This window comes from Neovison vison, chromosome 13, assembly GCF_020171115.1.
Source record: "Neovison vison isolate M4711 chromosome 13, ASM_NN_V1, whole genome shotgun sequence".
Classification (NCBI taxonomy): domain Eukaryota; kingdom Metazoa; phylum Chordata; class Mammalia; order Carnivora; family Mustelidae; genus Neogale; species Neogale vison.
Genome location: NC_058103.1, coordinates 10,758,001 through 10,771,068, shown reverse-complemented (window position 1 = coordinate 10,771,068; position 13,068 = coordinate 10,758,001). Strand labels below are relative to the sequence as shown.

The window sequence follows — 13,068 nt, the reverse complement described above, 5'->3', positions numbered from 1 at the left end:
GGGGGCTTACCCCCCGCCCCCCCTGCCGGCCTTAGGGCCCTCCTCCAAGCTCCCAGGAGCATCAGGCTGAGCTCTGTGAGGCCATTAGCTGGCTGTTACATTGTCTGTGTGTTGATGCTCACTGGGCTGGGAGAGCGCATGGGCATGGATCATATCTTTTCACTTCTGGGCCCTCGGCGCTCCTCAGTGAGCCTCGCCCAAGGGAGGACTTGGGACGTTGGGCCCGAATAGGTGCATGAATGAACGACCCAATTATACAAGTCCTGTACCTGAATGAGACTGTCCTTTCAAAGGAGACCCCTGGCTGCAGTGGGGGGAGCGAGAGGGTGATTCACTCTGGGACCAGTGCTGCCGATTGCCCGTCTACTCTCCAGATCCTTCCCCGGGGAAGCCCACCCTTGGGGGCTGGGCTCACCTTTGTAGAGCGGTGTCTCTCGGGCCTTGTTGGAAATGTCAGGCTCGGCCCCAGCCTGGAGCAGAGACTGGAGGCAGTCCAGGTGTCCCCTGCACGTGGCCAGGTAAAGGGCCGTTTCCTCCTGCAAGGTGCGCTGGTCGATGACGGCCGGGTATGCTGGGGAGAACAGATGGGAAGTTCACGAGGGGGAAAGATACCCCCTCCTCCCCAGCACAAAGATAACCCCAATTTCCACAAAAGACGTGTGTGACCTCTACCTAAATTTATCATCCATCCTCTTGGCCCTGGACTTGGCTGCTTTCACAGGGCTCTTTCAGCTTCCCAGTCATATTAACTCAGCTCAGATGCCGCCTCCTCTGGGAAGCCTTCCCTGCTTGAGCCCCCTCCCTTTCTGTATGACCCTGTCCTTCCCTTATACTCCCACCAGCCAAGGCCAGAAGCTCTGTCTCAGACAGCTGTTTCTGCCCTAGCATATGGCGGTGGGCTGTCTAGGGTTCCTGCTGCTTCAGGGCAGAGCTGAGTCCTGATGCAGGTGTTACCGATCCCCATCTGGCTTGGGGAAGCCGAGGCTCAGAGAGGAGGCATGATTTGCCCAGGTTCCCACAGCTGTGGGGGCGGCCTTGGCGGGGCCTCGGCACAGCTGTGGTATTTTCCACACCAGATCAACCCCTGGAACATTCTGGAACAAGCTGGCAGTGGCTCTCCCCCAAAGTCAGCCCTCCCTCATTCCTTTTCTAGGAATTAGGCTCTCCTGTCCTGCAGAGGTGGCAGCTGGGGTGGGGGGAGGGGCGGGACAAGCCACTTCCTTCTCCCAGCCTGGTGATTTCGGCTCTGCAGTGGGGGTGATGACCCTGCCTGGCTCCACCAGCCCTGCCAAGATCTGTGGAGCAAAGAACACGAAGCTCCAGAAGGAAGGACTCTCTGCCCTGGAGTCCTGCTCCCACCGCCGGCTGCGCCCAGAGCTGTCCCCTCACCTTGCTGCAGGGCCTTCAGGCAGCGGAGCTGGCCGTAGTAGGCTGCCTCGTGCAGCGGCAGCCAGCCCTCCTTGTTGGGCTCTGCGAGATTCTTCCCCGCCTTGATCATGGCCTTCAAGGCCTCTTCATCCCCTTCCTTGATGGCCTTCAGCACAGGGTCCACTGGCCTGTGACAGGAAGGGGAGGGTTATTCCTCAGGACCCAGGCAGGGAAGAAGCGGGGCGGGGCGGCCTCTCTCCCAGAGGAGAAGGAGGATGACGGGTGGCCGGGGGCAGTGCTGGCCGTGGGGCCACTCGGTTCTGCCTGCCCCTGCTGGTCTGGAACAGGTGCTCAGGCCCCCGGCGGCCAGTATCCTCCTCGATCAGGAGAATAATCCTTCCTAACCCACATGGGTGTGCCCTGGAACTCAGCCCCGACCTTGGCCCTGACCTTGGACCCTCCAGCTTATCCGTCCATCCGCTCTCCATCATGGCTTCCTCAGGCCTGTCAGGCTCAGCCTGGGGGCCCAGGTCAGCGTCTCTCCCTGCCTCCGGTCATGAGCCCTCATGTCATCGTTGGCTTGACAAGTCTTTGAATGGTCGTTTGACTACTGTCTGTCTCCCCACGGGACTGAGTTCCAAGAAGACAGAAACAGTGTCTTTATTTCTTTTTTTCTTTCATCTCTCATGATTTCACTCTCAGGGCCCAACTCAGTGTCTGGTTCGTAATAGGTGCTCAGTAAATACTTGCTGGAAGAAGGAAAGAAAGAGAGAGAAAGAAAGAAAGAAAGGAAGGAAGGAAGAGAGGGAGAAAGTGGAAAAAGGAAGGACGGAGGGATGAAGGAAGAAGGGGGGATGGGAGGGAGGGAAAAAATAAGAATTTAGGAACCCCAACAATTATTTCACTCCTTCATTCCTTTTATTTAAAAAAAAAAAAGGCCTCTCCCTTCTTAGCATTTCACTTGTTTCTTTGGGAATTTTTAAAATATCTTGCTCAGGAGTGCCTGGGTGGTTCAGCTGATTAAATGTCTGCTTTCAGCTCAGGTCATCCCAGGGTCCTAGGATGGAGTCCTGCATTGGACTCCCTGCTGGAGGGGGCTGCTTCTCCCTCTATCCCTCCCCCCAACTCATGATTTCTCTTTCTCTTATTCTTTCTCAAACAAATAAATAAATTCTTTAAAGAAAATAAAATATCTTGCTCAAAACATTCTTTGCAGTCGCCTCCTTGGAGCGTTTGGAGGACATACTGTCCTGTAAAAGTTACTGTGGGGGCTCTGATCAAGCATCACCTGTGTTTGGCCCCCCATGAGCATCCCTGGATCTGGGGGCACTTCCATGCCCTTGGCTCCGAGCGGGCACCCTGCAGGGAAAGTCTACAAAAAATGGGCCGAAACATACAAGTTCATTCACTTCCACAGATGAAAACCAGGGGTCTCTGTTAGAGCTCCTTGGTGGCCAAAAGAGAATTAGGGAGCCCCTCTGTCCCTGTGGCCTCCAGGGCTGCCTCAAAGGTCAAACCAAGACCATTTCTACCACAAGGATGCAGGCACACACTGGCAGCCGCCAAAGGGATGGACAGCTAACCCCGTGGCAGGGTCCAGCCCAGCGCTCCAGAGTTTACCAAGAACCTTGGCCGGTTTACCCTTTAAGCAGCTCTGAGACCAGAGTCCCTCCGAGGGGGGCTCTTTTCAGCGAGCATCTCTGTGGGGTCTTTCCAACCCCTCCTTTGCTCCTCACCCCCAGAACCTTCAGTGGCTGAAAGACTTATATACTTGAAGGATTAATAAATCTGAAACCTTTGCAGTGTGAAACTTCCAAATATCGGGAAGATTTCAGGGCTAATGTGAATGAAAACTTCTTTGCTACTTCATTCATTCATTCATTCATTCATTTACTGAGCTCCCTTCCCTCCGTCCTGGAATGCTGTGATTCCCAGATCTAATCCCGGGGACTGTTCTGCCTAAGAGGTCCATTTTCTAGATGGAGAAGGTAAGACTGGAGGCTGGGCTTATTCCCAAGATCCTCACCCACGTCAGGGGCCAGGATAAGCCCAGAGGGTCTACAAAGCCCCCACCACCACCCCCGCTTTACCCTTCCAGCTACTTCCTCCGTGGCCCCAGGCACTTCCTCCTGACTCTCAGCCTCTCTGGTTATTAATAGCGTCAGAGCACAGATGCTGGTTAAGGGACAGACCCGCGAGCACGACGGGTAACCGACCAGATAAGCCCCAAAGTCCCCATCAACGCTGTCACTGCCACCTTGCTAGCTTCTTCTTACCAGCGGCCTGAGCAGCCCCTGCTGGTGTCAGGGGAAGCCCCAGTGGGGTACGTATCCTGTTTCCCCTGGGAGGTCTCCTGTGGGGCCCCGGCTGAAGTGGAAGAGAGGAGGGCTGGCTGGTCTTGTAGCCTGGGGGGTGTGCAGTGCTTGAGAACACTCCCGGACCTGCCGCCCAGCTTACGGCACGGACCCGAAGCTCTGTGAGTTCAGCCCAAGCCCCGCCCCGAGGGTTGGGAAGGCTGCAGGGGGTGTCAGACCGTCAGATACTAAGGAGCTGGACTGGCCCGGGAGGCCACTCTGCAATCTCTCCTACCTTGTCTCGCAGAGAGGGGAGACTGAGAGAGGGACAGTGACTCCCAGGCAGCCACACAGAAGGGGGCAGCAGTGCTGAGAGCAGAGCCCGGGTCCCTGTCTCCCAGACGGTTAGAATTCCCCCCATGGCACCAAGAAAGTGGGGACAACAGGGTTTGGAAAGAGCTGGGAAGAGACACAGAACACTGGCCAATTGCCTCCTCTCCTCTGCAACATTAACTGGAGCGAGGAAATAGGGCTTCCTACGATGGGGTCGCTCTTTTGCTTTTAACTGCTTCTGGGGGCAATATGGGGGAGCAGAAAAGGGGGACACACATAGCCTGGCACCCTGGGGCCAGGCGCACAGAACCCCTCCTACAGCTCCGATTAATTCTGGATTTTACCGCCTGCCATGGAGCAAATAGAGGCAAGGAAGCAAAACAAAACCCATGGGTGTGAGCCTTGTGAATGTGCTCCCATATCCCTGCAGTGACGCGTGGGGGCCACTGGGCTGAATAGAAGGCAGGGCTGACTCCTCAGCTTCCGCTCTGAGCTCCTCTGGGTCTCCAGGATCCCAGGGCTGTCCTCCCAGAGGGCCCCCGGGGCCCACTCTGGGGGCATGGAGGCGTTAATCACAGGCACGGCACGGCTTACAGTCCCTTGAGGAGCTGAGTCTGTGAGCATGAAGCCCAGCTTAGCAGCGGCAGCTGGGGCTCAGGGGGGCACACCTGGGAGGGGCGTGCCTGGGAGGTCCCTCCAGAACGCCCCCCTTCCTTCAGCCTGCAGGCCTGCTCCCCGCTCCCCGCCCTCCACTAACCCTAGTTGGAAGGGTGAACTTGGCCGCTCTCAGGGGCTGGGGGTCACTTACGCCAGCTGGGAGTTCTTGTACTTCTGCATGACCCCTTGGAACAGGCCCTTGGGGGCCGAGGCAGGCGGGTTCTCGGGAGGCACAGTCGACCTGGAGGGCGCAGGGCAGGAATGAAAGAGGGAAAAATACTCTGCATATGAGAAGCGGGTCATGGCTGGAGGCAGGAGCGGGGATGGAGGGCTAGCGAGGGGAGAGACTGACGGACAGACACAGAGCTCTGAACCAAAGCAGATGGCCGGTCCTCTTTCGTGTGCTGGACACAGCTGCTGTGTCTCTGGATTATTTTTGGCCCTTGGAGGAAGCCCTGGGAGATTTAAATGACCATATAAGACAACAATGAGGTTAACCTCATCCCCACCCCCGGGCCCCCTCCCCAGCCAACCACGCGGGAGGCAGATAGGAAGCAAGGTGACATTCTTCACCCAGGAGGATGCGAGAAGGGGTCAGCAGCAGGTCCCTGGATGAAAGGGGCTCCGTCTCGAGCCGGCCAGGCTCGGTCCCAGTGGGGATAGGCAACGAGGTCCTTGGAGGGGCGGGGGACGGGGGAGCAGAGCTGGGAAGCCAGACCAGGTACTCGCACCTCCACGTGGCTGGGTCCTTGTTAGAGGGTCCTGCCGTCCTGGGGGCAGGAGCTAACAGTAGGGAAGTTAGTGCAAAAGGCCATCACGGCCAGGGCATGGAGTCAGACTGACACGGGTTCAGATCTAGGCTCTGGCACATCCTGGCCAGGGACATTAGACAGGTTGGACTTTTCTGGGCTTTGTTGCCTGCAGAGCCCAGTGTGGGAAGACAGAGGAGGCTGGAGCCGGTGAGCCCAGCTGGCGTCCAGGCTCAGGGGTGCTTGGCACGCATCATCTACCCTTAACGGACTCATTCTTTTGCTTCTTTGAGCCTCAGTTTCCCACCACCTTGGGCTGTGGTGAGGATGAGAGAGTGAAAGGAGGTCTGGTGGCCAGTCCACGCATGTGACTGCCGGGGTGACCGTGAGGACGGGGTATGTGGCCCATGCCGACTGCACCTGTGACAGCTTGGGCCCTGGGGCCACAGACCCCACAGCAGGCCTGGCCTGGTGTCCTGCGCCCCACAGGGCTGCCCCATGGGATCGAGGGAGACACTGCTGCTAGTAGTGTTTGGAGGTGCTGGAACCTTGACCTTGACAAGGACCCACGTTCTTTCAAGATGGAGCAGAACCTACAGATTTTGTGGACACCCTCGGCAAGGCCAGGACGCAGGGGAAGGAGTGAGTGAGCAGAGAAGGAAGGAAAACCTGCGCCCATGCCTCCACCACCTGGGGGCGGGGTCCCACCAGGCTGGCCGCCTTCACCGTCCTCATGGTGTCCTTTCCCCCTCTCCGTCCCCCTCTGTCTCCCGCCAGTAGTCACTCCTCCTGAGCACCACTAGCTTGAGTACGGTTCCTGCAAGGGCTCACTCGTTTGTCCTCTAGAGTGGGTGCCAATGTCCCTGCCCTTCAGAGACGGGGAAACTGAGGCCCCGAGAGGTGGCCCACGGCTGCAGCGGGGAAGTGAGGCGAGCGGAGGCAGATTCACATCTGCGTGCAGAGCTCCCCAGAGGTGGGGTCTTCTCCCCTCTTCAATCTCCCCCACCCCCCTGCTCGAAGGCCTCCATTTGGACAGGCCTGCGACTTTGCACAAGGTCCTGTACAACACTGTGCCTTGGTTTCCCCATTTGCCAGGTGCACGGGCAGGACCAGAGTGGGGTTTTCCTTGCCGCCTGTGGCTTACGTGGGAACTGCATGTCAGACAGATCTAGGAGACCACATCCTGGGACAGGGGTGCAAAGCCAGGCCCCCAGCCGAGGCCCCCTCTCCACCCCCCCGCCAGGGAAATGAGTGCACGCTGCGGTTGGTGGCAGGTAGCCCGGGGCTAGGGCCACCTCGCAGTCCCCCAGCCTGTGGTCTGGATGGAGCCCTGGGTCTCAGTCCGCACACGATCCCAGGTCCCGGCCGCCCACCGGGGCCCGTGTGTGTGGCCTCCCGTCACTTACTATTGTTAGGATGTTTCTAGCAAGGTGAAAAGGGCTGATAAAAAAAACCCACCACACCACCCTAAAGCCAGGGCCATCTCTGATGGTAAAATGACAGCAGCAAGTTGCGGCCAGTGAGCTGGCGGCGGTGACGGTGATGGCGTCGGGGGTGTCCCTCTGGACTATGCAGGCCAGGCCCTTGCTTCCAGCCTCCCCACCAGCTGATGCAGGCCGGGGCTGTGGTGTTCCCGTTTCATGGACGAGGAGGCAGGCAGACTGAGTTCCCTGTAGCAAGAATTCCCCAGTCCTCGGTCCATTCCAAGCTTCGTGCCAGCGCCCGAGATGCCAGTCAGTAGGACACTTGTGTGCTTTTGTGCACCCCCACAATGTCTGGAGGCCAGTGGGGTGGGAAACAAGGACCTAGACAGCCACAGGCCACGGGGGAGAGGGGAAAGAGAGCAGGAGCTCCCCTGGGAGCCTTGTAGAGGGTTTTTAACTTGGCTTTAGGGACAGGCATGCTGGAGGGGGAGCAAGGCCCAGTCCCGTCCAGGCTGCTGGCTCCCCTTCCTCTCGGCCCTGAGCAGGGGAATTCCCAGCAGAGAAAACCACAGGGGCTGAGTCATCAGAGGTGAGAGGAACCTGGCGGGATGTGGGTGCAGGTCATGCCCTAGAAGAGGTCCAGGTAGGGCGCCGGGGCTTCATGTGGGCGGGCAGGTCGGGCGAGGGGGAGGGGGAGGGGCTCAGGAGTGCATCACTGTCACCCAGCTCCCAACAGCCCTGTCCTGGAGTCCAGCTGGCCCATAACTTCAGACACAAGTCAGGCTCGGCGCGGCTACAGAGAAAGGCTGTGAGGACAGCTTCTGCCCCCTAATTTCTCAGTGAGCCACCAGCCCGAGGAAGGGCATGGAATTGGGCTGGACCTGGCTGAACAGAGACAAGCAGGCCTCTTCAAGGGGGAGACAGCTAGGGAGTACAAGAGTCTGCCCTAAGCCCACTACCTTCTATTTGTCCTCTCCTGCGGTCCTCACACTAAGCCTTCATCAATACAGGAGTCAGGTACAGTGCCTGACACACACCAGGTGCTTGATACATTTAAATAAATGAAACAAAACAAAAGTCTTCAAAGGAGTAATAATCCAAATCGTAATCTTGGTTTTGTGTGGTGCCATGGCAGGACCTCAAGTTCCCAGAGAAGCAGCCCCCAGCCCTCCAGGGTAAGGAGAATAAGAGCTCACGTGGTCAAGCCAACTCTACCCCCATTCCCTTGGGTCTCTGGAATCAGCCTCCCACCTGCTGGCCAATCCATTCTTTCTGGGCCAACCAGAGAGGAGTCCCAAGTAGTGGAAAACATGAATTCCAAAGGGCGGCAACTTTTGCTTCCCGTCCATACCTGGGATTTGTTGAGTGCTCGCCTCATGCCTTGTCTTGTGATAGAGACACGTGGCACAAAGCATTTCCTTTCATCCTCTCGTCCATTTTGTGAAGGAGACATAATTGGCTCTCTTTTGCAGAAGAGGAAACTGAGGCCCAGCTGTCTGCTTCCTCTAGCCTGCTTGGTGAACTCCTGTTCATCCTGCAAAGCCCACCTGCTTGACTGAGTGAACGACCCACTCTGTGTCCCGCTGAAACTGAGGCAAACCTCTTTGCTGCACCCTTCCTGATGGGTTGTTATGTACTTTTGGGACCCTTGTTAGATGGCAAACATGGGGAGGGAAGGGGTGAGGCTTGATTCACATCCAGGTGCCAGGAAGGCAACTTGTTCACTGTAAGAAAATGGTAGGTATGGGTGGCTCAATCTGAATTATTTGCAGCTGTGCATACATCAGCCCAAACACATTCCTACTTCATGCTTTCCTCCTTTGTCTTCTTAGAAATTCAGAAGTTTAAAGATTGGGAAGACCCAGCTTCCTAGGCCCACTCTGGCTGGTCCATCATTGTAACCTTGGGCTCCCTATTTACTGACTGCATGAAACCCTCCTTCTCTATGGGATGGGAAGTTGGGTCTGCCTTTCAGGAAGCGCTCAGTGGGCTAAGGCTTGGCCAATGGTCCCTCTGCATGTTTCTGACTTCATCCTTACACAGCGATGGGAGAGAAGCAAGTTGGAAAAAATGGCTTCAGAAGGGCACCTGGGTGGCTCAGTGGGTTGAGGGTTTGCCTTCGGCTCTGGTTATGATCCCTGGGTTCTGGAATCGAGTCCTGCGTCAGGCTCCCTGCTCTGCGGGGGTCTGCTTCTCCCTCTGCCTCTGCAGCTCTCACCTCCAACTCGTGTTCTCTCTCTCTCCCGAGATAAATAAATAAAATCTTTAAAAAAAATGGTTTTAGAAGAGCACCTTATATTTCCTCCGAGATGCTGATCTTGCTTTCGTGTTTAGGATCCCCATGGCTCAGTTGACCCTTATGTCTACAGCCGCCATTTTGGTCACAAGATGATATCAATAAAGTCTATTTACAAAGCATTTTATTAGTTTCAAAATGCATTTATTTGCCTAAAAACATTTCTGGGGCACCTACAGTGACCTAGGGGCTCTTTGCCAAGCACTGGGGATATAAAAGTGAGCAATATCTGTTCCCTGTCCCCAAAGAGGTCATATAGTATAGTTGGGGACACTCTCAGGAGGCGAGATAATGCCTTCCTAGAGAGACACAGAAGCTTGCCCAGGTAACAGAGGCAGTCATGACGTGAGCACTCCAGTTGGTCAGGGAGGAGCTGGGGGAGGTGGATTCAAGCTGTGGGGTGTGAGGAAGGTGCCAATATTTCACTTGCTTTGCATAAGAACACTGCAAGTTGGGCGAGGCCAGGTTTTGTTGTCACCATTTTAAGGAGAAGCCCGTTGGGGCTCAGAAAGGTTAAGTAACTTGCTTGAGGCCACACAGCCAGTAAGTGACAGAGGAAGAATTAGAACCTCCAAGTCCACTTCTCTTTCCACTCTGCTCTGCTGCCTCTTCACTCACATTCTTTTATGCACTCATTATTCGCTCACAGAGAGCGAGTGTTCGGTGTTTGCCTCGGGCCACGCGCTGTGCGCTAGACAGGAGTCTTCTCAGGAAGGAAGATGGGTGAGGCCCCTGCCCTCAAGGCCAAAACAAAGACATAGAAACTGTAAGTCGGAGTGATGAAGGAAACCGGCTGCCAAGAGAGCGAGGGAGGGGGCGACCTCCTTGACCTGGGAGGTGGCTTTGCTGAGGAGGCGACATGAAATCTGAGACAGCCCCCGGGACGCCTGTGATGTCCTGTTCCCAAAGATGCTCTGGGTCTTCAGATGGAAACTGTGATATCTGGGGATAAAAGGGACCCAGGACTCCATTGGGTCCTGTACTTTCTGAAATCACGTCTGGGAATGTGTGCACGAGCTGGGTGTCTCTTGTCGCCGGGGACCCTGAATCTCTGTAGGTGCGAGATGGCTGTAATGAGACCCAAAGCCCACCTCAAAGTGGAGGGGGGACAGGAACAGAAAGAGGCCTTTGCAGTTTGGGCAGAGCTGGTTAGTGTCTGAACTTCCGTTTCCGGCCCTGCGGTGCACGTGTGCGTAAACCTGTCACAGAAATGACGCCTTTGCATGGCTTCCGGAAGGATGAACTGAGTGGCCGGCCGTATGCTGGGCACATGGGAAGCCCTCGGTGTGCATCTGGGGATGGAGGGCTCAGCTCCCCCAGCAGGACCCATCTTCTCCCAGAGACGGAAGGGCAGAACTGAATCTGGAGGTTTCGGCTCACATCCAGAGTGAGAAGATGCTCGTTGAACCTTGTCCCCTAAGTTACTTGTGCCTGGAATTTAGGTGAGGGGTGCATGACCCTGGGTAAGTCACTTCCCTTCTCGTGAGAGCCTTTTTCTTGGGAGGCTGGTAAGAGTTTGCGTCCCATGGTGGGTCAGTACTTCCTCATGCACCACAGGAAGGAAGAGGTCAGGACCTGGGCCTCATGAGCCCACTCGGTGCTAATGTTTGTAAGTGTCCCCAGGACTCCCCGGGAGGCTCCCACACTGGAGAGAAGGCTGCAGATGCACCGGGGCAGGTTGGGGGGTGCTCTTGTCTCTATCGGATCCCCTCCTGAGAAAGAGGAACTTGTGGTCTGACTTGGGCTGAATCAGCCAGAAGAGGAACCAGGGCCTCCCCGAACACCGGCCATGGAGAGTCCTTGGCTCTGGGTCCTCGCTTCTGTTTCTCAGGCTGGGTTTCAGAATGGGACCCTCTCAGGGGAAACTCAGTAACCTGGAGCCTTCCTACTTCCTCCAGCCGCCCAAGGAGGCTACCTTTCTGCCTTCCCCTTTAAAGACGGGGCTTCTCAGTGTGGCCTGGGGCATCCCAGGCCTTTGCCCCGTCTGTCTGGCAGAGGAGGTCCTGCCTCAGCAAGGGCCAAGGTCATGTGGGGAAGACCTGGTGGGTATCCTCAGGGGACAGGACATTGGAAATGGTCTCTGTCTGTTGCCAAGAGGGCTTAAGGGACTTGCTCAAGGCCACCTAGCAAGTCAGTTGGTGGCTGGAGACAATGAGATTTGAGGCCCATGTCTTAAGACCACACAATGCTGTCATCCAGCAATCCCCTCCCTCAGTCTCCCACCCCCAAATACATACTTGACTTGGACTCAGTGATGAACAAAAGCGTTTTTAATTTTATATATTTCCTTTCTAAAAGCATTTTAAGATCCAATGCTTAATTTCATCCCTGGGATGCCTCCTCCTATGAAGAAGGTACGCTGTCTAGAACGGTAGCCACTGCCCACGTGGGGCTAGTGAGCCGCTGAGACACGTCTAGGCTGAATCAAGGTGTTCTGTGAGTGCAAGATACACTGGATTCCAAGGACTAGATATGGATGACATGTGGAGATGATATGATTTGAGACCTAAATTAGTTTCATCTGTTCATCTTTACTTTTTAGTGTGACTATTAGGATATTCAAAATTGCATATGTTACTGCAGGTGTGGCTCATTCCTATTTCTGTGGGCACAACACAGGACTGCCCTGTGGTGTGGTCCTGCCACTGGGATGTTGACCGTCATGCTGGGGAGGGGGAGCCAGAATGAGGAGGTAGGGTGGCTTTTGCTGGGCTTTGCTGGTCACCTGCTTCTCAGACATGTTTTTTCCCAAGGAGGTTGCATAGATGGGTTGGGGAGCTCTGCTTGGACTCAGAACACCAACTCCACGGCATTCAAACATAAAGCCAGTGGTACCAAGCCAAGCCATGTGCTTTGCAACCAGATCGCTCTAGTCTCTGCCACGCCATCTACCAGCTGTGCACCTGGGGACTGGTTACTGCCCCTGAGCTTCAGTTTCCTCATCCGTAAAATGGGAATATAGCATAGAGCCTCCTGGAAGGTCCCCAAGAGGGTTAAATGAGGTGAAGTGAGTTGACTACCTACCACAGTGCTTGGCACCACCAAAGATCAGAAGGGTTTAGATAACAAATGTGAAGTCATTAAGGTGTAAAAATGCACCTTATAGACCAGGAGAGTTTGGTCTTGGATTAACAGTGTTTGGGATGAGCCCCTTACCGTTGCCCTAGTTGCCCTCGCCACGCTCACCTGGTCCATGGGTAGAAATGGGCAGGTTGGCGGTTGATGCACGTGGACGCGGTGGCCTCAGCAGTGGTTGGGCCCCGAGTCTTGTCAGCCAGGCTCTGCTCAATAGCCATCTGGACCAGCTCATCCTCACTCAGGCTGCTATACAGACTGTACTCCTCATGCCCGATGGCGCGCTGTCTGCCCCGAGCACTGATCTCCGTGGCCATCCTCTCCCGCCTCTCACCTCGGCCACCAGAAGAGAGGTACTCCGTGGCAGGAGGAAGCAGCAAACCAGAATGCCCTGTGAGGAGACCAAAACCATCCTGGTCACTAACAATTTTGCAAGAGAGTAATGTTCACCAACAGCGAAGGCTGTACTTTCCTCTGGCAAGCTCACAATCATTTTCTATCCATTCATGTCCTTTGAACCACCCAGACACCCACTCATCTGTACATCTATCCATCCTCTTGTCTTCTGACCCGTCCACCCACCTTTCTCACCATCCATCCATCCATTCGCTCACCTGTCCCATTTACTCATTCTCCCGTGTGTCCTTCTGTCTCCCATCTACTCATTTACCCACCCAGACCGGTCCATTTTTCCAATGACCTGATCATCGGTTCATCCAACCATTACCCACTCACCTGTCCACTTATCCATCCACCGTCCCATTCATCCATCCATCCATCCATCCATCCAACCATCCACTCATACCTCTATCTACCCAACGAACTCTCCACTCACCCACCATTCATTTTTCCATTCCAGACAGCTTGTCCAC

General features: G+C 55.5%; 1 protein-coding gene across 2 annotated transcripts in view; it reads right to left on the bottom strand.

The window, feature by feature from the left end:
- The window catches only part of ASB2 (ankyrin repeat and SOCS box containing 2), a 40,432-nt gene that overhangs the window by 14,698 nt on the left and 12,666 nt on the right, over positions 1–13,068 (bottom strand). The window contains exons 2-5 of one of the 2 annotated variants that reach the window (XM_044230208.1): positions 12,308–12,587; positions 4,804–4,893; positions 1,390–1,556; positions 416–571 (exon numbers count right to left, since the gene is read on the bottom strand). In XM_044230208.1, coding sequence (XP_044086143.1) covers positions 416–571; positions 1,390–1,556; positions 4,804–4,893; positions 12,308–12,513 — 619 coding nt within the window. In that variant the 5' untranslated portion in view covers positions 12,514–12,587. The remainder of the gene's footprint in view (positions 1–415; positions 572–1,389; positions 1,557–4,803; positions 4,894–12,307; positions 12,588–13,068) is intronic. The other variant, XM_044230209.1, reaches the window with a different exon arrangement.